Source organism: Cupressus sempervirens, chromosome 3 (genome assembly GCF_028749045.1).
Source record: "Cupressus sempervirens isolate cs-2001-9-10 chromosome 3, ASM2874904v1, whole genome shotgun sequence".
NCBI lineage: Eukaryota > Viridiplantae > Streptophyta > Pinopsida > Cupressales > Cupressaceae > Cupressus > Cupressus sempervirens.
Window position 1 is genome coordinate 230,543,389 of NC_143120.1, and position 27,569 is coordinate 230,570,957.

Genomic DNA, 27,569 nt, shown 5'->3' on the forward strand with positions numbered 1-27,569 from the left:
AAGTTTGTTGTCTTCTTTTGAAGGGTTTTTTTTCGCTTTCCTTAACCAGTTTTTGTTTCCTTTTGAAAATGATGGTCATCTCATGGATGTAGACCCTGATTCCTATGAGATGATCATTCCCAACATGTATAATATTGTCCCTATGTTCTAATGTGTAGATAGATGCATGATACTAAGAGGTGATCACCATTCTTGCTTGAGAAAATCATCAAATTCATGGCTATGGAGCAGCAATAGGAGTTCTGTCCATTGGACAGCAACTTTTTATGATTGGAATAGTTAATATATGTTGAGTTAATGGTGGAACAACTTTCATTTTGATTGTACAAGTGGGTTCTTGCTCGGATTTGAAGAGGCCTTAGTTTTTTGTTCAATTTGGTGAGCATTTCATAGAAAGCATATATGGAGTGTTGTTGGGCTCAAAATAATTGAAAAATCCTTAGTTTAGGATCATTTCAAGATATTGTACCCAGTTATAGGGTTGGGGGATAATTGATCCTTATAGTTCCTTTGTAAATGAGGGGGTTTTTATGCCTAAAAAGAGGCCCATTCTGTAACATGAGAGACATGGTCCAAAACAACCCCACCTAATCTTTTGACATGTTGTAGAGAAGCCAAATGGGTATCCGAATATGCAATTTATTTGTCAGGTTTTGGAAAAATTTGGAGAAAGACGCAAGAGGACAGAATTTGAGGGCTGATTGGGGCTTGTAGGCCTAGTAACCAGAGTTGTTTGGTTTTGCCTTGAGGGTGGGCATTTGAAACTTGGTAGACTTGTTATTTCAGTGGATTAGAGGAATCAAAGCCCTTAGAGTCCTAAGAAGTCATTGGAGAGATCAAGTACTTGATTTGGGCAACCTAAGCCTTAAGGTTGTGTTGGGAAACTTGTGGGAAAACACATTGTTTGAGTATTTTTTGTCATAGAATTTGGAAAGGCCCACCTTGCTTTCCATCACCCTCCCACACACAGATACAAATGGAGGGATTCATGTTGCCTAAGTTCATCTAGGGAGGGCATGAATTAAGATGGGATCGATACAAGACCATTCTATAGGATGGTTCGGTTCACTTTAGGGAGAATATAATCTTGGCCATGAGCAAGCCCTGTCTGTAGCAGATATCAATGCCTTTGGCATGGGCATTCAAGGAAAGGAATTTGATTGGAGAAACGTAACTATAATCCTGACTAAGCATTATCATGCCCAAGCCAGACACAAGAGATTGACAACACTAAGAAAGGGGAAACAACATTCGAAGGAAGGGATTCACCAGCACAAATCTATGGGGATGTCTGGAGTGAATGTTGGTGTGTGATATGGAAGTGTCATCTCTAAAGCTAAATAAAAGGTGTCGCAAACATTGCAGACCATTGGGCAAGTATCGTAGTAGAAGATGAATAAATGAATATAAAAACATTAACCAGAGAGCCTGTCAACATCCCTTAATATTGTAAAATCAATAAATGGAAAGCTCGGGTAAATGTTGTATAGTTGCTCAGGAGTAGATGTGAACATCAACTACACTTTTGTCAGGAGGTCCATGTGTTCTCTCCGTGGTTGTGTTCTGACTTAAACAATCTCATATAATAGATGACATCTCATAATCAAATAATGTCAGATTTTCTTTACATACTTTTTAAGACTGCAACATCTTATAGAATTCATAATGATCACAATATGTTTGGATGGAAGATATTGATCTGTTGTTTCAGAGATTATGTCTAAAGAATTTGAGAAATTACAAAATTGAAAGACCTATTTAGGCTATGGACATCACAATAGAAGTTTAAAGAACTTATGGAATATGAAGAATGTGTATAAAAAGAAATTCAGATATACAATAGCATAATAATCTAGTAGAAGACTATTAAAAAACACATTATATGAAGGAGATCTAAGAGAGAGATTACAGCTGATTTATGTAGCCTGAGCATAATTATAAACCACATTGGAGCAGATATAGATCAAAATTACAAACATATCTGAAAGAGATTTAAGAAGCAAATTATGGATTAAATTACTGGGGCAGATTAAAAAAATTATATCGAAGTAAAGGTGATCAAGTATTTAAATCAGATTGAAAATTAATAAAAGAATTGTGTACAAGTCTTACATAGAAAGAACTCTCTTGCAACTGAATTTAAAGAAACCGGTCCCAAACCCCATAGGACCAGAAAAGTATTATGTTTTGTATGAGAATCAAAAATTAAACCGACGACTTCAGATATTATGAAAAATAAACCTAGTATTGACACATTATTGTTTCAGAAAGGGAAAGAATCATAAATTGTCTGTCATTTGAAATATTCCAATATCACTTTCCAAACAATTATTTGCAAGGAACAAACACTCAAGTTGCATGTTGGAATAGATGAGAAGTTGGCAAGGTATTTACTTATATTCTGAAAGTAAATAGACAATGATGTATTCATGATAGCACATTAATTGTATTTGTCCTTTATTAGCCTACCAAAAGCACAAAAAAAACACCTGTAAACATGTAAGTATTTGTTTACCTTAAACCTACTTGCCATGTAAATATGTTTCTAACAGCATCTATATGCTTATGGCTTATATTACTACAAAGTAATAACAGATATCAGTTACAGTCTCATAAAACTGCAGTGCATACTTACTGGTTGAAAAGTATATAAAACACTGGTGCCACCTGGAATTGCTAACTCTTCTGTCTCAACATGCTCAATCAAACACATTCCATCCTCCAATTCAATTGAAACCTGCACCTTTAGGGTGCAATCTGCAGCCAGTGAACTAACATTTCTGTACTCGGCAGTTGTGTGCAAGTATACTCTTTTTAAGTCATCAAAAAATGATGAAACTAGGTGGGGATCAGATATTTTTACTGGCTGCATCAGAACAAGGAGGTAATAAGTGTTTGGAATGGTAACACTCCTAGGATTCTTGATAGCTCTGTTTCTTTATAGCATGAATAACACATATTAAGAAAGCATATATGTAACTCACTGTATCAGAGAAAGCAACAATTGAGATAATAACGATTAATTATGGAAAATCAAATTGCTTACCCCTAGGACAAATAACGCAAAGCAAAGTAAGAAAATTAAAATAGAACAGAAAAATATATTTTTGGTAATGCCTACTCGAGAGCATTCATAGTTTTGAAGTAGAAAAGCTGAGAATCAGCATCAACAGAAAAATCAGATGATCTGCCTCCTAGATATTACAATTCATTTATATTTACAACTTTAACGATAATACTGGAATATAATAAGTTAATGACCATACAAATTGTTTCTAACAAGGTTTAACCAAAAGTGAAAGCAATAAGAACTTTAGTGTAAGTTTGCATCCAAACCAAAACTCTACAATTGTGTTATATGATAATCATTTGTCATCAAATAATTCAATCTTGTGTCTAGTTAAAGATCTGTAATAGTCATTTTGGTCGAGTCAAATGTTGTTTTGTAAAAGTCAAATATTTTGAATAACAAATTGTTGCACATTACTCATGGATGCTTAAAAAATGGTCAAAAGATGGCACATGACATCATCAACACAGTGTTAGCAAAAATTTGTCCACTTCTAAAATGTGCAGCCAGCTGAAAAGATTAAACTTAGTAAATAGAACCAAGATGAAGTTATTTTTAGGTAAGTGGTAAGCATAAGTAAACAGGAGTGGATTTTATGAAAAGTTTTAATTTTTGTCATATATGAGTTCTACAACCCAGGAGTAAAGGAATAGTTTAATACCAATGCACTGGAGAAAAGACCAGGCCCAATCAATCTAAAAGGCAAGGAAGAAGTAAAGACATTCAAAATATAACATGAAGAGAAAACAAATGATTTTCAGCTAATATTTTGTGAAGCATGGTAAGTGGTCAAGTACACCAAAAATAAAAGACAAAAGAAATCACACATTATCATCACCCAGGTCAGTGTGCAAAAATTACAATTCTATGAGGACTAGGGGACTCATGCCCAAGGAAGTATTAGAACAAAGTACAGCTTTTAATACAGTCTCTTTAAAAGTGGCAGTCAAGAATAAAATTGTACCTTGCAGCCCTAGTTCTAAACCTGACTATTTTTTCTCGACTTGATCACCATCCTCTATTTTCAGCACTAAATTTTCTAAAAGGATTTCTTTTCCAAATAGGTCACACATGCAACCCAGGAGAAAAGGAATAGTTTAATAGCAATGGACTGAGAAACGACCAGGCCCAATCAACTTAAAAGGCAAGGAAGAAGTAAAGACATTTATAATAGACAATGAACAGAAAAGAAATGAATTTCAGCACACATCTTGTGAAGCGTTGTAAGTGGTAAAGTAGCACCAAAAGTAAAAGACAAAAGAAAATGCACATTATCATCACTCGGGACAGTGTATGAAACAATTCTGTGAGGACTAGGAGATTCATGCCCAAGGAGATATTAGAACAAAGTAAAGCTTTAAATGCTGTCTTTTTAAAAGTAGCAGTCGAGAATAAAATTGTACATCTCAGCCCTATTTTTAGACAACTAATGTCTCTGGACTTGGTCACCCATCCTCTATTTTCAGCAATAATTTTTCTAATTTTTTCCAAATAAGTCACATGTGCAATAATACAAGTTTATTTTTCATATTTGTAAGTATTAAAAAATGAATGAGAATGTTTTTCAGTGAAATTGACTAGATTGGAAAAGACAGCCACAAGTCAAATTACAATATATAAGACCAGGATTATCAATCTTTCAAACTCAACAAGTTGTTACTGTCACTATAGCTGTTGGAACTTGTGAAACGTATTAAGTCAGCAGTTTTAGTATGGATCCTAGTTCAAGTTTGTGGATCCAGCAAAAAAATTTGGGGTTGGGTTCATATTGGATTTATTAAATTATTAATACAAAACATATGTATATATATAGAGAGAGACACACACACACACGTGTGTGGAATATGTATATACAATATCTATCCAATTCTGGTACGTGGATGCACGAAATTATTATAGGGCGGCTTTGGATGTGTTTTTTTTTTTTTTTTTTTTTTTTTTTTTTTTAAATGTCCTTATAAATATGCAAATAAATGCAAGAAATATAAAAAACAAATCATTTGATAGTATGATACTTCATCATTGATCAAGATAAATATTCAATGCCAATTATTAGTTCACAAATATTCAAATAAGTAATAAGCCATATCATATATGTATGTGTTCACAATTCCAATCCAAATAAGAAAATCATTACAATTACGAAATCAAAATGCAGTTCATGATTGAATGTTCAATCAAGTTCAAGATCCATTAATCGGAATCATAAGGATCTCAAAAAAACCTCACCAACTCCAACTGCTACAAAGTCAAGATCATTTGAACCCAAAGCAGTTCTATTTGTACTAGATGCATCATGTGTCATTATGTTATCATCATCATAATTTACAATGAGTCTAGTAAGATCCTCAATGCTTAGATCCAAGTTGGCACACTCAAGGCTACATCCCAAAGCTTGGCTGCCCCATCCTTGTAGTGTTCTCCCTTACGTGACAAAAGACACAAGTTGGTATGAATGTAAACCAAGTCTTCAGCTTTGTTTGAATGAACTCTGAAGAAAAATATGAAAAGTGTAAAATTTGATGGCGAAAAGGCAGGGCATTGCAAACTCAAATTTGCACTCTACTGCTAGCAACAACAATAATTATTTTCACAAGACGAAGCATTGTGATGGAAGGCTGCATTTTGAAATGTCTAATTCATTCGGAGCACTAACTAGGGCAAGACTGACCTGCAATATTGCCCCTCTGCTGCTCACACCCTTGAGCTCTAAATCTACCTCTAAAGCATGCAAACCGAAGGGGATTGGATCCAGATTTCGCATCATCGACGGAGAACCCACTATGGAAAAAAGTCATGAATTTTGGAACGCGCTTCCACATTTTGGAAAAGGAAAATACATTATTTTTACAAAACCAAATATGCAACGAATATTTGTGATGCCCTAAACACCATCTCGTTGGAAGCTAGGGCATATTCTTCATAGAGTAAATCTTACGAACATTATTTGTCTTCTGGCTTCAACGGTTATTCAGAAGACAATGGACTAGGGGCAGTGGTTCGCAAACTCAGTAGAATTCACGTCTAGCCAAATAAGCAAAGGGATTCCAATTCACAAAATAGTCTGGCACTTGCAACTGGGGCTAATAAAATACACCTGGGAAAAGCTTCAGTCAAGCTTCAACAATCAAATCCAAGGGCTTTATACCTGGAAAAAGCTTTAATCAAGCTTCAACAATCAAATCCAAGGGCTTCACACGCAATGATCAAGGAATCCTCTTCCCCCTATTCCACTAAGGATAAATCTGATCATTTAATAATGAAATTGTTGCAACGAATGGGGATTTGTTAATTTTTGCGAAGGCAACTTTGTCTCTAGTTTCAATCTTTCAAACTGGTTCTCCAACAAGTTTCGAAACCAAGTAAGTATGATTGAACTCAAAGAAGGTTTTATTTTTGTTGATTGTTTATATCATGAGCTTAAGGATAAGTTGCTTAATGGATCTACTCTACTTTGTAAAGAGTTTTCAGTTAAATTTTTCCATGGGCAACAAGTTTCGATAGTTCTAAGGTTGTTTTCTCATCTCTATACCGACAAGTAGAGATTCCAAACTTTCTGGTGGAATTAATGCATGATAATATTTTGTGTCTAATTGGTAATCTATTGGGAAGCTTTAGGGGTTTAGAGGAAAACTATATAGCTTCTAGCAACATAAAAACTCTAGTGAAGTTCTCGGCCAACAAAGCTCTAAAGCCCATTAAGATCATAACTAATAACTCAATTTATGTGCTTCATCCCTCCCTCTACAATAGAGGGGTCCAGACTAAAATTGTATTTGGTAATCCTAATACATCAAAAGCTTTCTATCAGGATCTCAATGACATTCTTGGATTACTTCATAATGACGTTCGACTTCAGTTCTTAAAAAATAGGGGTTTCTATCTCACTAGCCAAGGTCCGAACTTGGACCTAAAGGGGAAATTCCCAACCCAAATTTTTTCCTTCTCCCTATTATCATCTACGATTTAATTAAAACCCCCACAGATTTCAATTATATCATGTCACTTGCTACTTCACTCATGCAACATTCTAACATGGATATAGAAAAGACAATGCACAAACAGGCAAAGGAAAAAATTGAAATTGAAATATAGAACATTGATACTATGAAAGGGGAGATTATGGAAGAAGAAAGAAATAAAGCCTCTCATATTCCTAATGAAGAATTCATATCTAAATGCAGAACAGAAGAGGTTCCTGATGGACAATCATAGTCAAAATCTCAAAACAAAGCATCTATGATTATTAAGGAACATAATGAATACTTAAACAACTGTAAAATTGTAGATAAGAATTTTACAGAGCTTCATAAATTGTATACAGAAACACCACTCAGCCAAGATCCTATTATGATTGATGACAAAATATTTAGCTCTAAACCACTTAAGGTTCTAGATAGATCCTTAGACATTTTTAAAACTGAACTCGAGTCCATTGTCAATAACAACACTAAAATCTCAAACAACTACGTTCATGTAGATAATAACGATGAGAAACATAAAATAATGTAATGTTCCCGTTATAAAATAAATCATTTATCAAACTTTTGTAAATGGGCCGATTGATTTAATATATGTCAGACCCATTTTATTTTCTTTCCGTAGTTTGTGTCACCGTCGGCTATCTTTGTACACCCTCGGAAAGTTTCCCAACGAGTATTTAAGCACGGCTTGTAAGTAGTCTTTAAGATGCAATTTGGATCACTTTCTATGTACTGTGAATTCCTATTGGAAGTCTTTGTTGTTCGCCATTTCAAAAGTTAAAGATCTTCCCTACTTGTCTATTCCGGTTTCATTAGGATTCAACCCTCACCCTATTCCATCTCTGTAATACTTCACTCGGATCTAGCAAATCGGAGCACCATCTCTGGAGCAAATGCATTTATATATATCTAGAATTATAGTGAATCACTTATTCTCTCATTTTATAGCATATTTGGTGAATGTATTGTTTTAATATCAACTTCACTCTCCGGAGGGCTTCAAGCACAATCAAACAACCCCACAAGCCTAACGTATGACCTCCCAGTCCAGTTGTACAGCCCCCATACAGACCGTGCAGCCTCCATACATACCGTACGCCCTCAGTCATATTTGCTTGCCATACATACACTGCCCTTGACAACCATACGGCTCTCACATTCACAGTACGAACTATCATCTACTTGCTATACGGCCATCTAGATGATACACTTTCTTTGCCGCCGTACATTCCTTCCTACCTGTCGTACGGCCCATTTACCTCCAACATACAACCAATCTAGCCATTTCTTTCCCTTCCTATATACCATACAGCTTCCCAGCTAACGTACGATCTCCCTTTTTGTGACACAGCCTCCAAAGAAAACTAATAAGGCACCATAGGACCTATCTAGGCCTTCTTTGTTGCACATGGTAGATTGGATTCGAACATTCTTCAGACACGCGCTCCTGTTACTAAGGGCAGTGGGACACCGGAACGTTACAGTGGTATCATAGCTTCAATCCTGCCAGCCTGTGGACAATGAAAGAGAATTTATAGCCGAAATAGAAGGACACATTCCATTGATAGAATGCCTGCCGAACCAGAACCTATAGCTACCAAACTCGTAGCACTACTGAGAGAACTTGCCAAGAATCAAGCACAGATCACTGATACTCAACGACTCATGGAAGAGAACTCTCAAGAAGTTGGCAGACAAGAGAGTATCCGGAGATCAAAATGGTCACAGCACGGACTCGGTGTCAGGTAAATCATACCCTCATCCAACACGCTCTCGACCTTCCATGTCGTCTCTTCTCGCACGGACGGAGGCACCACACAGAGGGAAACAACCAACCTTTGAAGAGATGCAAAAACAACTGAGAGAAGACTAGAAGAATGCAAATTTTGAGGAAGATATATCCTACAAAGATTACACGGATTTGAGAATGAGATATTCGAGAGGCCGAAACCGAGGATATTTTAATGATGATCTCAAAAGAAAGTTGAGTAAAGTAAATCTGTCTGCATTTGACGGATTCGGATCCATATCCGCACAAGCATGGGTAATGAAGGTCGATACTTACTTCCAGCTGAAACCTATGCTAGAAGAAGCAACCAAATTTGCGGCGCTGCACTTGGAGGGAGTTGCGCATGAATGCTGGCATCATGGCACCATCACACTGGAGCATGATCAAATAAATATTTACGCGGAATTCACTGAGAGACTAATAGATCGATTTGATGGTAAAGATCAGGAACTCAATTTCAAATATTTGGCATAGCTAAAGCAAACTGGATATGTCGACCAATACATTACGAAATTTCAAAAAATCTCTATTGTCGTCACGGATATTTCTCAAAGAAGACGAATAGTGCTCTTCATGGACGGACTAACAGAACCACTGAAAGGTTGGGTAAAAGGGTTTAATCTTGCCACCCTATCGGAAGCTATTAAGAACGCACAGAGCATGGCATCATCATCAACATCATCCTCTCGAAGTTACTCACACCCCAAACCACTGGCATTTCTGAGAGACAGAGATAATAAACCTCCGCCCAGCAAGCCGTCATTGGACAAAGCTACCAGACACGAACTCCGAAGGAAGAAATTATGTTTAAACTACAAGGGACCTTGGGAACCTGGCCACAGATGCCTTGGAAAAGGAAAAATACACTAGATTGAGGTCAAGTCCGATGATGAGGATGAACAGGAAGAAACACTCACCAAAGACAACCAACATCATGACGACACCAACATGGTTAGTTTGAACCATACAGAGAGGCTTGCATCTTTGGTACAACGCGGACGAACTGTCGCCATAGTCGATAGCCCGAGATGCACAATGTTTCATGTCCGAGGAACCCTTCAAGGACAAAGGGTTATGGTGATGCTCCATAGCGGAGCAATGCTAAACTTCATAAACTCCTCTCTGGTGAAACGAAGAGGTCTACCTATGGAGACATGCAAGATTTCAAGTCAAGGTTACCGGAAGGACTCTGCTACCCTGCACACATCTTGTTCCTCAACTAACCATCACAAAGGCGAATCACATAGTGACCACAGAATTTTTCATAGCGGACCTTGATGATACAGAGATTATTCTAGGCATACAATGGATGGAGCACTTGATGAATACACTCAAAGTTTCCAACAGATGGACTTCGCTTTTGTTGTCGATGGAAAGAAGATTGTTCTCCACGGAATGGCAAGTGCAGATCCATAGGAAGTTTCTACACGTTGGATGGAGACAATTTTTCGGCATGATGATGTTGCATGGGTTGCACATTGTTTTGTCTCGGCGGAACCAATAAAAAGGCAATGAACACCTCCCCAAGATGATGATCTCCAAAATATTTTGAGTAAACTTGATAATATTTTCATTGACATTCCTCCTGTCGCCTCATCGAGGATTTGAACATACTATCAAGTTGGAAGCTGAAGCCAAACCGGTCATAACCACACCCTACCATCATCTCAAGAAATTCAAAGATGAGATTGACAAAACTATTCATGGAGAAACAGTCTTTGTTCGCCAAGCAATCCAAGTGTGAATTCGGCATGACAGAAATATTGTACTTGGGGCATGTTGTCAATAAATATGGAGTTCAAGTTCATCAGGAGAAGACTCGAGCTATCCTTGATTGGCCTCCCCCAAAATCACTCACGAATTTGTGAGGGTTTCCGGACTGTGAAGCTTTTACCGGAGGTTCGTTACGGGATCCTCTCAATTCAATGCACCCTTAACGGATTTGACAAGGGGTCTTTCCAGTGGAACGAAAAGGCACAACTTACTTTTGATAAATTGAAAGAGACAATGAGCACTTCTCTTGTACCTGCATTACCTAATTTCACTAGACCATTCCTTCTGGAGTGCGATGCATCCAGAGAAGGCATTGGCGCAATACTGATGCAGGATAGACACCCCATAGCTTATGAGAGCAAGAAGCTTACACAAACGAAACATTTATATATCATCTACGACAAAGAAATGTTGGTCATTATACATGCACTAACCAAGTTTCGGCAGTATCTGGTGGGTGCAAAGTTTCTCGTCCTTACGGATCACAACAGTTTGAGATTTTTTTGGAGCAATGAGAATTGAACGAGAGGCAACAAAAATGGGTAAGCAAAGTTCATGGTTTTGATTTTGACATTGAATATGTGAAAGGCAAGAAAAATGTGGTTGCAGATGCCTTGTCCAACAAACCCACCATCTGCTCACTAAACCAAATTTCACCTATCTAAAAGGCACATTTGTTGGTAGAATATTCCAAAAACAAATTTGCTTGTGAGTTAATGGATGGCAACACCTAGGATGATCGGTACAAAGTGGTGGATGACATCATCTACTATAAGAATCAAATATTTATAGTGCCGGAATCCAAATTGTAGCAAAAAATCTTGAAGGAAGTACATGACTCGCCCTTGGCAGGACACCTAGGTTTCCTCAAAACTTACAGAAGTCTCTGAGAGAGGATTTCATGGAAAGGACTTAAAGGGGACATGTTGCAGTATGTAAGAGAGTGTATAGTCTGGCAGAATAACAAATCCAAACATACCCTACCTAGCGAGCTACTGCAACCTCTGCCAATTCCATAAGTGGGAAAGTATCTCGATGGATTTCATAACGGGGCTTCCCAAGGTGAACGGAAAGGATTATTTACATGGTGGTTGACAAATTGACAAAATACGCACATTTCCTCACCATCCCCTCAGATTTTCAGGCCGCACAAGTTGCCAACCTGTTTTTTAAAGAAGTCTTTTGTTTGCACGAGTTACCCCGAAACATTGTCAATGATCGGGATGGGTGATTTATCAATATCTTCTGGACAGAACTGTTTTAATTGGCAAGGACTAAATTGTCACCAAGTACTACTTACCACCCTCAGATAGACGGACAAATGGAGATTGTAAACAAGTGGCTCAAAGGATACCTTCAAAACTATGTTTCGGCACAAAAGGCATGGGTCAAGTGGATACACCTAGAAGAATATTGTTACAATACCACGTATCACATGTCCAACGGGATGGCACCATTCAAAGCTCTGTACAACTACTAAACCCTCTCCTTCATCGCCACAGTGTTGGGAGACAATCGTGCACCAAGGGCGAGGGACTGGCTTTAGGAGGGACAAGACATCTTACGATATCTGAAGGAAAACTTACAATAGGCACAGAATCAACAAAAGATGTACACTGACAAACACCGAATGGAGAGGAGTTTCGAAGTAGTGAAATTGGCTTATCCCAGGCTCCAACCATATCGACAATCCTCATTGACGGAAAAGATAGGAGAAAAATTGAGGCCACGATTTTATGGCCCCTATCGCGTAATTAGTCGCATTGGTGAAGTCACTTACAAGTTGGAACTTTTGGAGGGAAGCCGTATTCATAACGTCTTTCATGTTTCATGCCTGAAGAAGGCCATAGGGCAGAATATCATAGTAGCCACAGACTATCCACCACTTAATGAAGAAGGAAAGCTCATCTTAGAACCAGACGAGATCATCGAAGTACGTGAGAAGATTCTATGAAACCGAACGGTAAAGGAATATTTGGTGCGTTGGAAACACTTGCCATTGGAAGAAACGACGTGGGAGGGCGAGCACATTCTCCAGCACCTGGCATTGCATTTGTTTCAAGACAAGCAAAATTTGGGGCGAGAGGACTGTAATGTTCTCATTATAAAATAAATCATTTATCAAACTTTTGTTAATGGGTCGATTGATTTAATATATCTCGGACCCATTTTATTTTGTTTTCGTAGCTTGTGTTGTCGGCTATCTTTCTACACCCTCGAAAATTTCCCGACAGGTATTTAAGCATGGCTTATATCTAGTCTTTAGGATGCAACTTGGATTATTTTCTATGTATTGTAAATTCCTATTGGAAGTCTCTGTTGTTCGCCATTTCGGAAGTGAAAGATCTTCGCTACTTGGCTATTCCAATTTCGGCGGGATTCAACCCTCACCCTATTCCATCGTCTGTAACAGTTTGCTCGGATCTGGCAAATCGGAGCACAATCTTTGTAGCAAATGCACTTATATATATCTAGAATATAGTGAATCACTTATTCTCTCATTTTATAACAAGTTTGGTGAGTGTATTGTTTTAATATCAAGTACAGATCGATCTTAGCTCTTTGGAGGGCTTTAAGCACAATCAAACAACCCCACAAGCCTAACGTATGGCCTCCATACACACCATACGACCTCCAAATTCAGCCATACGGCCTCAATCATATTTGCTTGCCATAGCTAGACTGTCTTTCACAACCGTATGGCTCTCACATTCACAGTACGAACTATCATCTACCTATCATACAGCCATCTAGCTGATACACTTTCTCTGTTGTCGTACATTCCTTCCTGCCTGTCGTATGGCCCATTTGCCTCCAACGTACAACCAGTCTAGTAATTTATTTCCCTCCCTACATATTGTACGGCTTCCCAGTTAATGTATGACCTCCCTTTTTGTGACACATGATCTCCAAAGAAAACTAATAAGGCACCATACGACCTATCTAAACCTTCTCTATTGCACGTGGTAGATTGGATTCTAACATTCTTTAGACAAACGCTCCTATTACTAAGGGTTAGTGGGACACCAGAACATTACAAATAACCTCTTATATTAACTCTAGTCTTGACTCATAATCCATTTTGGGTAACGAAATTTGACATATAGTCTGATTCTAAACTTGAAGATGAAGATAGTGAAGATGCAATACAAGAGAAAAAATGGTTAATAGCAAGAATTTAATAGATAATTACACAGAATTTTTTTACATCACAAAGAATTTGTTTCAATCAAGGTCAATGGTAGTTTAAAACGTAGACATATAATTCAGACAAGAAAAATTTGTAGGGTCATAATTTAGCAGAATGTAACCATAATAATTAAATGTTACCTTAATATACCTAATCTCATTATAATCCTAGTAAATCAAAAAACCTACATAAAATGACACCATATGTTTAAATCATATTTACCAAAATATATATCCAATTGCTTAAACATTGACCCAATATTTCAAGTGTCTTTTGGCAATATGTATAAAGGAGATATGTTTTCTTTTAATATGAAAGTTACATGTAATTTGTCTACATTATATAGCTAAAAATAATCTTGGTCAAGATGAGTTAAGTTTTGCAAATACAATCAAGATAAGGTTGGAGGACTCTCCTTTAAAAGATTGTTGTTTATTTCTATCAGATGAACAGATTAAGCAAGAATAACTTTGATGAACATATCTAAATTAAGTGAATAATAAACCTTCCGTGAATTAGGGTATGCCCTAATAAGTTTTTGTAAAAGGAGGGTTGCCTCCTTAAGCTTTGTATTTTATTTTCTATATTCTGGACTTGGTCCCAGAGAAGACTGGAGCTTTTCTTCATTCTTTCCTACCAGTGCTCGCAATAAACGAAGATTATGTATAATTAAATTTAATTGTCATTTACCAATCAAAAAACAAAACCAAGTCTTCAACTTTTTTCGAGCCCAATTGGTTTCACTTCATTGAATTGATAAAGGAATATGTACTCCAATTTTCTTCAACCACAGAGAAATGCAACCTGGACAGTGTTCACAAAATTCAAATACAAATGCAAAGTAAATTGAAGAATGTTAAGTACTTAATTGTACAATACAAGTGGCAAATAAAAAAACTTACTTGTGAGAGAACCTCGATGCAAGAGCTTATCACTACTTAAATGGTTGGCCATAGAGGTGCCATCATGTGATAACTCCAATGTCGTTTTGGTCGCTCATTGCAACTAGACTATTTTTTATTCCTGAGGCAAATAAGCCAAATTTTGTCCGAACTTTTTTGTGCACTTCTTCATCTTCAAAGAGTCTTCAAAAGTTTTGTTGTACCCATTAGCAACTTCATCTACATATTGTGCTACTCTATCTAACATAGCAAGTATTTCAATGCTTTAGTGCCTCCGAGATAGGACATATGCAAGGAGGTGCAATGGGGTGGTCATCTTTTCCCAACAATTATAAATGATTGTTTTGCACCTTATTGCATAAGGTTTCACATTCTATGGGCTCATTCTCATGCATTTGTATTACAAGTTTTACCTTATCCACCATTGTGTCCATACCATGATAGACACCGCAAATAAGGTGAATTTGTGTGTGCAAATTGAAGCATAGACATCTGTAAAGACCCTATCTAGTCTTTGACTGATTTGCTGATGAAAATAAGAAATGTTCTTTTTCAAATTTTATGTCTCTTCTAGTTTTTTTGTACTTTTGGGAATATTTGCTATTTTTGGTTTTTTGAAAATTTGAATCACAAATAAAATAAAATGCTGGAAATAACAGAAATATACTGATAGCTGTCTCAATAGATCCAATTCTAATTTTTCAAATATTAATTAAGAAATACAAATAGCAACAATTAAATCTATCTCAACTAGAACCTAGGGTTTGTCGTAGTAGTCCATGGGATTAATGTCACCCTCTTATGAACATATCGCAGGCAAAGAAAATACTCCAAGCTTTATTAACTCTCACACTAAACTCCAGAATTAAATTGCAGCTCATCCAAATTGCATACAGGTCCTTCAACATAAATTACGACCCAATTGGCATTGAGCAACTCGTGAAATTATCATCGCAGTTCTCCTATAAGTCTAATGTGGCCTTAATTCCCAATCGCAAGATATAGAGATTGACGTAGGCATTCAATCATTTGCAAATTTGACTCCCAAACCCTTGCTGCAGCCTACCCAAGTCTGATTGCAGGCATACAAATAAATACCTCCAACGTCAAATTGCCACACGATCCTTTGTAAATGCAAGCTTGTGCTTGCTAATGACTAAATGTTGCCTATTGGGTGACAGAAGCCAAAATTCCTTCAAATCACACCTCTAAATCTTAGACACAGGTTGCAAAACGATCATGAATTAATTCCCTTGATTTCAGAAAATAATTCTCAGCAAGCACTCCCCTTAAACAAAGTATGAAAAATAGGAGGAATAACAAATTGTTTACAGATTAATTAGTAAAAATAGGAGGAATGATTCACAGAACTCAAAAGCCTTAGCCAAATGATTAAGAAAAATAATATTCAAGGATGCAATTCACATAATGAGAATCATATTTATAATAGCACTTGTGCAAATTGGCTTCACCACTACACCTTTCACTAAAGAGGTTTCACCTTCACAACATCACTTTATAACATAAAGTGCATTACTATTATAAAGTGCATTCATTAATAAGCATTTATAACTTATACAATAAATATGATTCTCCAATAAATCATCACATCCCAAGAAGATGACTGAATGAATAACCGCCACCACTAAACCAACATCCGCTATGCCAAAAATAGAAACTGATCACAAATAGACTTACTAGGAACCTTAAATCCAACACGATGATGAGCTAACAAACCCCAATTCCTAGAACCTACTAAATTGGGAACTTTACAGTCCTCCCTCCCCAAGATTGTTTATCCCCAAGCAATCGCAATTTGTGGTGCTAGAGAATATCCTCGGGCTCCCAAGTAGCATCCTCATTTGGTAGACCCTACCACTTGACCAAAAACTCTTTGATGGTCCTCCTCCATAATTGTCTCTCTCTAGTGTCAAGAATCGCCTTCAGAATTAACTCAAGTCTTCCCCCATCATCTAAGGGTGGCAAGACGAGATATGGAAAATGTCTTCCCAAAACCTTCTTGAGGTGTGAAACATGAAACACATTATGGACCCTTCTATCCTCAGGAAAATCCAACTCGTAAGCCACCTTGCCAACACGCATCACCACACGGAAGGCACCATAGTAACGGGACTTGAGTTTATCGATGCAACTTTTCCTAATAGAAGACTGCCTATATGGTTGTAACATCAAATAAACCATATCACGCATCTAAAAGAAGTGAGATGTCCTTTGATCACCGTGCTACTTCTGCTGATTTTATGCCCCTTGTATGTTATCTCTCAAGGATCTCATAATGTCTCGATTACCCTGTAACATATCACCTGCACTCAGAACTCTGCTATCACTGCACAACAAATCCATAAAGCTAAGAGGATCATATCTATAAAGAGCTCTAAAAGACATTTGAATGATCATATGGTGAGTGGAGTTATAGTACTCGCACAAATAGATCTAGTTCACCCAAGCTCTTTGCTGAGAAGAAACATAGTTCCACAAATAACCCTCAACCCACCTATTTACAATCTCAGTTTGGCCATATCTCTGTGGATGATAACTAGTGCTAGGAATCAACTTTGTCCTACACAGCGTAAAAATCTCCCACCAAAAGTGACTTAAACTTGCTATCTCGATCGCTCACTATAGTCTGGGGAAACCATGCAACCTGAACACCTCCTAGAAGAACAACTCAACTAATTGCATAGCTGAATAGGTAGTGGTAATTGGGAAAAGATGTGCATACTTAGTGCGTCAATTCACTACCATATAAATGCAGTCCCTGCCCTGCGCTTTAAGCAAGCCCACAATGAAGTCCATGGATATACTCTCTCACTCCTCAGGAAGGGGAAGTAGCTACAACAATCCAATAGGGTAAGTGTGCTACTGTGTGTTCTACTGACATACGAGACACTCTCACACATTCTTCAAACCCCTCCTAGTGAACCTCTCTCGCACCTGCCTATATGTTTTGAAGAACCCAAGATGACAAGCCATAGGAGAGTCACAGAAAGCTCGAAGAATAATCTCACAGACACCTTACCCTAGAATCAAATAAACCCTTCCCTTGTAGATGATCAACTCATCCGCAAGCGCACAACTGATATATCCTGAATGCTAACATCAACAATACCTAATGCCCATTGATCACTAGCATACTCAACAATAATCAAGTGCCTCTAATCCTCAACAATCTCTGTCACCAAACATAAGTGGGGTCTCCTAGAAAGGGCATTAGCAACAATATTTTGCATCTTCTTAATATAGGAGATGTCAAAATCATAGAATTGTAGCTTACTAACCCACTTCTATTGCCTCTTGTTCAGGTCTCCCTGTCCAAGAAAATGTCTCAAGCTATTATTATCAGTCTTAAAGCAAATTTGTTGCCCACTAAGTACTTCCTAAACTTGGTCAAAGCATGCATGATGGCCAACATCTCCTCATCATAGACACTGAACGATTTCTCAAACCCTCATAGGTTCCACCTCTCATAAGCTATGGGATGTCAAATTTGCAACAAAACTACTCCAATACCCTCCCATGAAGCATCATAATGCAAATCAAAAGCCCTCATGAAATCCGGCTAGGCTAACACAAGGCATGAGGTCATGATAGTCTTGAACTTCTCAAAGCACTCCTATGCCTGATTAGTCCAGTGGAAAGCACCCTTATGAGTCAAATTTGTAAGGGAATTGCACGTCTGGAGAAACCTACAACAAACCTACAGTAGAAAGCATGAAGTCCAATGAACCCACTCAACTATGTTAGGTTCTCTAGAGTTGGCCACTCCAAAATAGCACAGATTCTATCAGGATCCATGCGAACACGCTCTTTTCTTATGATATGTCCCAAGTAAAGTAGCTTTGTCATGCCAAGAGCACACTTGAACCCCTTCCAAGATATCCAGAACTGTATACAAATGAGCAACATGGTTATCCCAAGTCATACCAAATGTTGCAACCCGTGAAGGAAGGACGCGGCTATCACAATGCTAGTGGAACCCGTAAGACAGTGTTCCGCCTAGGTGATGGGGCCAAAATGTTACCTCTGCAACTTCCCACTGTTAATATCTCTATTCGCACCGGCTGTTAACACCACCTCCTTCCAAACACCCGCAAGAAATGTGAGTGAGTATGACCCACATAATCACTACTGTAATACGTCTAGAGCATGTATTCTACTCTATACGATAGTCCAAACTTCCACTCTTGCACCCGGTATTTCCTGCCTCGCATGTGGATTAAAAAAACAAATAGACTTCTCTGCCAACTCGAAAAGATAAAGGGATTCTCTGAGCAAATAATACCTTTCCTACAAAGTCGATATGAACAGCAGTTGGGGGCTACGTCCCACTACTCAATGCCTAGGGGTTTTGTCCTATGGCAATCAAATCACAAAGTAACCTTCAAAGTTTTGTATTCTCAAATATTTGTGTGCTCTTCCCAAGACGGATTCTCCTTTAAGTATCCTCAAAGGGAAGAAGTGTTGGAGCAAGGAATGTGGGATAAAACTGCATTTTCGTCCTCTAGTCACTTAAGTCACTTTAATAAATTAAACGACTTTAAAACATAAAGAATTTTACTAAAGCACCTTTAATAAATTAAGCGACAACATAAGATTAATCTCCCTTCTGACCGGCAAGCATCCTGACAGGTGAAACCATTAATCTATCCAGACGTGGAGATAGATTAACCTAGATAGCACAGATTTTATCAGGATCCATGCGAACATGCTCTTTCCTTATGATATGTCCCAAGTAAAGTAGCTTTGTCATGCTAGGAGCACACTTGGACTCCATGGTATACAATGAAACCCTATCCAAGATATCCAGAACTGTATACAAATGAACAACATGGTCATCCCAAGTCATACCAAATGTTGCAACCCGTGAAGGAAGGACGTGGCTATCACAATGCTAGTGGAACCCGTAAGACAATGTTCCGCCTAGGTGATGGGACCAAAACGTTACCTTTGCAACTTCCCACTGTTAATATCCCTGTTCGCGCCGGTTGTTAACACCACCTCCTTCCAGACACCTGCAAGAAATGTGAATGAGTATGACCAGCGTAATCACTACTGTAATACGTCTAGAGCGTGTATTCTACTCTGTACAACAGTCTAGACTTCACTCTTGCACCCGGTATTTCCTACCTCACATGTGGATAAAAAAAAGCAAATAGATTTCTCTGCCAACTCGAAAAGATAAAGGGATTCTCTGAGCAGATAATACCTTTCTTGCAAAGTCAATATCTACAGCACCTGATGGCTATGTCCCACTACTCAATGCCTAGGGGTTTTGTCCTATGGCAATCCAATCACAAAGTAACCTTCAGAGTTTTGTATTCTCAAATATTTGTGTGCTCTTCCAAGACGGATTCTCCTTTAAATATCCTCAAAGTGAGGGAAGAAGTGTTGGAGCAAGGAATGTGGGATAAAACTCCATTTTCATCCTCTAGTCACTTAAGTCACTTTAATAAATTAAACAACTTTAAAACATAGAGAACTTTACTAGAGCACCTTTAATACATTAAGCGACAACATAAGATTAATCTCCCTTCTGACTGGCAAGCATCCTGACAGGTGAGACCGTTAATCTATCCAAATGTGGAGATAGACTAACCCGACGCCGTAGAACTAGCGCGAGAGAAGGGACATGACACTCCTCCCTTCCTGGGATTGCTTGCCCTCAAGCAATCTCAATGTTGGTTGCTGCAAAATAGATTCACCTTCCCAAGTGGCGTCTTCGTATGGCAAATCTTTCCAGCAGATTAGATATTCTATGACAGACCTGTTTCACAGCTTCCTCTCCCTGGTCTCAATCACCTCTGTCAACTCCAAAATAGGCTTGCCTTCCCTCATCAAGTGGTGGCAAACCCTCTGAAGGAACAATTTGCTGGCCAATTGCCTTCTTGAGGCATGAGACGTGAAATATGTTGTGGATTCGACTTTCACCAAGTAAATTAAACTCGTAAGCAACCTCACCAACTCTCCTGGTGATGCCATAGGGTCTGTAAAATCTAGGCTTAAGCTTTTCTGACCCTCTTTTCTTCAAGAAGCTCTGTCTATATGGTTGTAGGTGAAGATAAACCTGGTCTCCTATCTCGAAGCTCCACTCTGAACGATGTCAATCAGCATATAACTTTTGTTGATTCTGTGCCTGTAGAATATTCTCTCTAAGGGATCTAAGAATATCCTATTGACCTTGAACCCAGTCTTTGTCTAAGGGAACCCTACTATCCTGTAAAGCCAAATCAAAGAAAGAGAGAGCTTCATAGCCATAAAGGGCACGCTAGGGAGTTATCAAAATAGACATATGGTATGTAGAGTTAAAGAAATACTCCCCTAAATACAACCATTTAACCCATGCTCTTTGCTAACCTGCAATGTAATTTCTCAAATACCCTTCCACCCATTTATTCACTATTTCGGTTTGACCATCTATCTGTGGGTGATAGTTAGTACTCAGAGTCAACTCTATACCTGTCAATCTCAAAATCTCCTACCAAAAGGTGCTGAGAAACCAGCTATCTCTATCACTCACAATAGTCTTGGGTAATCCATGCAAACGAAAAATCTCTTGAAAGAACAACTCAGCCACCTGAGAGGCTGACTAGCCTGCGGCAATAGCAAAGAAGTGCGCGAACTTAGTCAATCTGTCCACCACCACAAAAACGCAATCTCTGCCTTGGACCCATGGTAACCCTATGATAAAATAAATGAAGATACTCTCCCACCTCTGAGCTAGAATAGGGAGAGGCTGAAGTAATCCTACAGGAAAGCTCTGTTCTGACTTGTTCTTTTGACAAATCTGGCACTCCCTAACATGTTGCAATACATCGTCCTTTAGCCCCTTCCAAGAGAATCTTTCCCTAATCTGCCTGTAGGTTTTTTAAAAACCGAGCTGCCCTGTTGAATGTGCATCATATAAGGTGTACATAATATCCCTTTTTAGTTTAGACTCAGGTACTAGGTAGATTATATTCTTGTAATATATAACATCATTCATTACCTTGTACCTATCATCCTAAAGTATACCATCCATAATCTGACATGCGGGAACATTTTTTGAATACTCCACTAACAACTGGGACCTCCAGTCTGCTGAAATCTAGGAAATGGCACAACACTCTACGTTGGGGGTCTTCGGGAAAGTGCATCAGCAACTATATTGTTTTTCCCTTTGACATACTCAATGTCAAAATCGTATGCTTGGACCTTGCTAATCCATTTCTGTTGTCTTTCCTTCAACTCCTTCTGTTCCAGGAAGTAACATAAGCTCTTATGATCGGTCTTTACTGTAAACTTACTTCCCACCAAGTATTGTCTAAACTTGCCCAAGGCATGCATTATGGCCAGCATCTCCTTATCATAAGTAGCATATAGTAATTCGCTGCCCCTAAGTTTCTTGCTTTCAAAAGCTATGGGATGACAATCCTACATTAAAACTGCCCCAATTCCGCTTCTTGAAGCGTCACACTCCAAAACAAAGGGTCTAGAAAAATCAGGAAGTGCTAGCACTGGACATATACTCATCACCTATTTCAGTCTATCAAAGGCTGCCTCTGAATCCTTTGTCCATCTAAATGCCCCTTTCCGTGTCAGATCGATAAGGGAAGCCGCTACCTGGGAAAAACCTTTGGCGAATCGCCAGTAATAGGAACAAAGGCCAAGGAAACCCCGCAACTCAGATACATCTCTAGGTGGTGGCCAATCCAAGATTGTCTGTGTCTTCTCCTGATGCACCTTCACTCCCTCGGCACCAATCACGTGACCCAAACAGAGAATCTATGTTAACCCAAATTCGCACTTAAGACTCTTTTGCGAATAAAAAGTGTTCTTCCATGAGGCTAAGGATCTCATCTAAGTGCTGCAAATGTTCTTCCCAAGCCCTACTAAACATTAATATGTCATCAAAGAAAACCAACACTCTCTTTCAAAACTGCTTTTTGAAGATATGTTTCATGCATGACTAAAAAGTGGTTGGCACATTAGTGAGCCCAAATGGCATCACTAAAAACTCATAACGTTCGTAGTGGCATCTGAAAGTTGTCTTATGCACAAACTCCTCTCAGACTCGTATCTGATAGTAACCTGATCGAAGATCTATCTTCGAGAAATCAACAGCTCCATGGAGCTCATCCAGTAACTCATCAATGCGGGGAATCAGATACCTATTTTTAATGGTTCTCTTATTAAGGGCACAGTAATCTATAGACATCCAAAGGGTGTCGTCCTTCTTCTTAACCAGCACCACAGAAGAGGCACAGGGGTTGGAACTGGGTCTGATATGACCCATATCTAAAAGAAGTTCCTTAGTCGTCTTCTCTATCTCTTCCTTGTAATGCCTGGGGTGACGATAAAGAGTGGTAATGATGGGTTTGGTGCCCTCCTCTTGCTCAATGATATGCCCAAACCCTCTATCTGGTGGAATACCCAGGGACATCCTCGAATACCCTCCTATGCTTCTCTAGGACCATCTGAATGTCACAATTGTACTATTGTCCCATATCCCGTGTCTCCTTGGAAGAAATGAAGCATTGTGTCACCCACTCTATATCATCGTGCCTCAAAATGGCTTCCATCCTGTGAGTTGTTATTAACCTGGGTCCACTATTTGGTATGGCTTTTAGGACTACTAATCGATCACCTTGTGAGAATTCTTTCCAACTGCATGGTCTCATGATCAAATGTGTACCTGCAGAGAGTCCTTAACCACTATCTACTCAGAACGGCATCCAACCCATCCAAATCAACAACATAGAAGTCAGACTCTAGAAGATAATCATCAAAGTGTATTTGAAGACTGGGTACTTTCTCTATGCAACTCAAAACCTCACCACCGGCTACTTTCACTTCGAACTCGGGTATGTCAACTATATGCAATCCTCTCTTAGATACCATCTATGTGCTAATGAAATTATGGGATGCTCATGTATCCAAAAGATAAACAATGCGTTGTCCCCTAACCACACCCTTTACTTTAAAAGGATAACATATCGGATCACTAGAAAGAGTAGCTATGACAGGAGGCTGTTCCGTAGTGGCCTTCTTACTTTTATCTTTAAGGGGTTGTTCCTCAACTTCTTCCTCATCACCGTCCTCAACATCATCACCTTCTGGTTCTTCTCCTTTATCCTTGGAAAGAACCTCAACATAGCGAATTGTAACATCTGGTTTTCCCGGGTCTAAATTAACATCTAACATACTAAAGGAATACAGTTATAATTTTGTTTTCATAGGAAGGCAGTTACATCATTCATGTTCATGTTTATGTGAAAGATTTATCGTTAAAATCAGTTAGACAAAATTTTCTTAACTAGAAACTTGAAATACCATTAAATGAAATTACTTCAGAAATTGAAATCACATACCTCGGAAAACTGAGTTTGAATCAACTAGGGATGCTTCTACAACCACCCGAGTTAGTCTACAAATACACTATAACAATTTCACAAGTCAACTATCATCTAAAAACTGCTATCTCAAAAATCATATGATGATTACAACTAAATACCACTATAAATTTAAATTAGGGCATCACAAATCGTTGTACCAATTAGGGCATCAATTACCATCGTTTCATTTAGGGCTCTCGATACCACTCTGCCACTTAGGACTTTCGTGACCATGGATTTATTATAGGGCATCCGCATTGACGGATTCAACTAGGGCTTCGAAACCACGGATCCAATTAGGGTTTCCAATACCACTGTATCATTTAAGGTTCCAGCTATCATACAATCAATTAGGGCTTCGGATTTCTTTTCCTTCCGATTACTTATCTATGACAGAAACTCAAGATTAGAAATATATTTATATTCAATATTTATATAAATGAAAAATAATTTATGAATCTAACTCTTACATAATAGTAACAATGAAATAACTCAATTTAATCTTACCTCCTCATAAATAAAAGTGATATTACCTGTTTCCAATAAACAAATGAATGCATAGCTTATCTCTATCTATCGCATGTCTAACATCTTGAGAGGTAAAACATCGTTAGGGGCTTAACCACCCAACCTCGGACCACAACATATTCCCACACGATCTCTATCGAGAAAGGCCCTCCCTACTCGGAATTGGTAGGGAACATCTTATCATCACTGAGCATCATGATATATAACACGCCATACGACTTGGCAGTAGGAGAATCATCATAACAGGAATATGCATGAGTTATTAACGATAAACATTGAATTGTCATAACTGATTATTGAATCGAATTGTGTTACTTCAAATTCCTCTATTCACCTCGTCACCCCTTTTATTGGCTACACAGCCAAGTGAGTTCCAGGAGTTATGAATTCTTAGAACAACTAGTTCTATCAATTTATTCATGAATACTACATGCATCCAGCTTCTCACAGTCTATGATTAAAAGATTTCATATTGAATGTTTTAATTTAAATAATATTATTCATAGCTGATTTCTCTTTAACTCCACCTTTACACCCTTTCATGGCATATTTGCCGATGAATCCTAGATATTAGAAAATTTATAGTTTTCTTATCTTGTTCAGAAAATTATGATAGCAATGGCATTAATGTTGATTCACACAATCAATTTAGGTTTTCTACAACTACCTTTCGAATTCAAAAATGATATAAATCACAATGATACTTTTGAAAGAGGAAAGAATTGAAAAACTTATATGATTTATTCTCAACTCTAACAATATATATAATTTGTTCATATTAATAAAATAAATGAGGGAACTAATCAATAATGATAATCTGTTAATAATTACTTGTCTATAATAGCTGAGTAATCAGGAAATGGTAAGTTTTGAACCACAAATTTTAAATACATTATCTAACTTATTTCGGAAATTGTACCATTCAGAATAACAAATTCAAACCTTTCAAACGAGTAAAGTTGTTTCACTTAAACATTTCAATCTATTAAACAAACCCGTTTAATCCCTACTTCCTTAAGTGCCCCCTCTAATTGGCCCTACCGACAATTATATCACACTGTTTAACACTAATCAATTCAAAATTACATCTCAAAGATAATATGAAGATGCCAACTTCCAAAGTTGAAAAAGGCGATTCGTAAAACTGTCAAAGCTTTATTGGGGTTAAAGAGGGCCGCAAAATGTAACCCAATTCAAGTATAAAATCTATCTTCAGATAAACTTCAACACTAAATTACTTACGATATGGATAGACTGCATATAATCATACATAATTCTTATGAAATTAATACCTACGAAAATCTCATAATAAGGATAAGGACAGTCTCAGACCGCCCAGCACAACACCAAACAAGAGCGTGACCTGCGGCTTGGAAATAACCTGTTCACCCACAACACGTTGGTTGAGCCCCGTCCTTTCTCTCACAACAAAAATTATATGTCGGAATTCACAATAGATGGTTAAAGATGCTTGCAAAAATCCGATTACATAACAAGTAGATACTCAGCCATTTGGAAGGTGCACACCCTATATCGCCCTCCTGGAATTCAAGAGTACCTTATAAAAAAACCCGGCCATGGCTCTTAAAAATTGAAACCGAAACTTCTTGACTTCCACACGTTATCAAGAAAACTATACATTTTCCAAACTTTAATTCAATGTAAATCAATTAAAAGCAAGAGCATAAGTTGGAAGATTATAATCATTTTCAAATTTCCGAGCATTTAATCAATTATAAACAAGGAAAACATAAAAGAATGAAAAAGAAAAAGAGTTGAAAAATTATGACTTAGAAATTATAATAATCAAATGTTATTAATATTATTGAAATCTTATATGTACAAGCAACATCATGTTATTAATTATTAAATTATAATGATGCTAAATCATTTTATATTTATAAGCACGTAATTAAATATTTATTAAAAATAATATGATGAAAAATAAATTAAAATCCTTTAAGATACTTTTTTTTTAATTTTAATTCATTTTTTTAAATTAAATTATTATTTTTAAATAACTCATGTAGTTCCACAGATGTAATCTGTTTCAAATCGCTAGGTCGTTTACCCGTCTGCCCAGTGATGGTGATGCCCTGCCTAATTCTTTTCTGACAATGCTTCCACCCCTTCGACATACTCCCTACAAGGAATTTCTCAGTAATTAAATTATTTATTCATAAATAATTATAACAATTAACCTTTCATCTTAATTCCATGAATTCACGATTAACGATCAACTAACATGTCATCTTCTCTTGAAATCATAACAACTATCATACCATTTTGCCAAATTATATCAAATTAAACTGCCAACTAACCTCATGTGAACCTCAACGACTATTTTTCAAGCTAGGTCAAAAATTGGAATGTAACACGAATCTTGCCTTTACCAAGACATCTGTGATCGGGGGTCTAAGGTTCCCTACAAGTGAAGCACAATTTCTTCCTCCTGAGTTCATAACGTGTCTCAAAATCCAATCTGGGAGGATTTGATTTTTGTTGACTTTTGTTTCCTTGGGTCGATGTAGACCCTCTATAGGGTTTCTTCGGAGGTTGCAATAGTGATGAAGGTGAATCTAAATCATGGGCGATCTTAATCAAGTCATTCAGGGTGTTCGGTTTAAGTACCTTAACCAAACCCCTAAACTTGTCCTGTAACCCATCTGTAAATAACATCACCTTGCACTACTCTGACATATCTGGCACCATAACTGATATACTTTAAAACTCATCAATGAACTTATCTAAAGACCCACTATGTCATAACTAAGCCAAATCCTTGTAATAGACTTCAATGTCTTTCCTGTCAAAGCGAGTAATCAACTTGAAGCTGAAAACCTCATATGAAGTTATGAGGTCATGATCCTAGGTGACTAAACTGTGATGCCATCAATCATACGTTGCTCCCTCAAGGTGCATTGTTGCAAATCTGATGGCTT

General features: G+C 37.7%; 1 protein-coding gene across 3 annotated transcripts in view; it reads right to left on the reverse strand.

The window, feature by feature from the left end:
- The window catches only part of LOC149565686 (glycoside hydrolase family 2 protein), a 258,916-nt gene that overhangs the window by 114,022 nt on the left and 117,325 nt on the right, over positions 1-27,569 (reverse strand). For all 3 annotated transcript variants that reach the window (XM_089819181.1, XM_089819183.1, XM_089819182.1), the window contains one exon: positions 2,636-2,866. In XM_089819181.1, the coding sequence (XP_089675307.1) occupies positions 2,636-2,866 (231 nt within the window). The remainder of the gene's footprint in view (positions 1-2,635; positions 2,867-27,569) is intronic.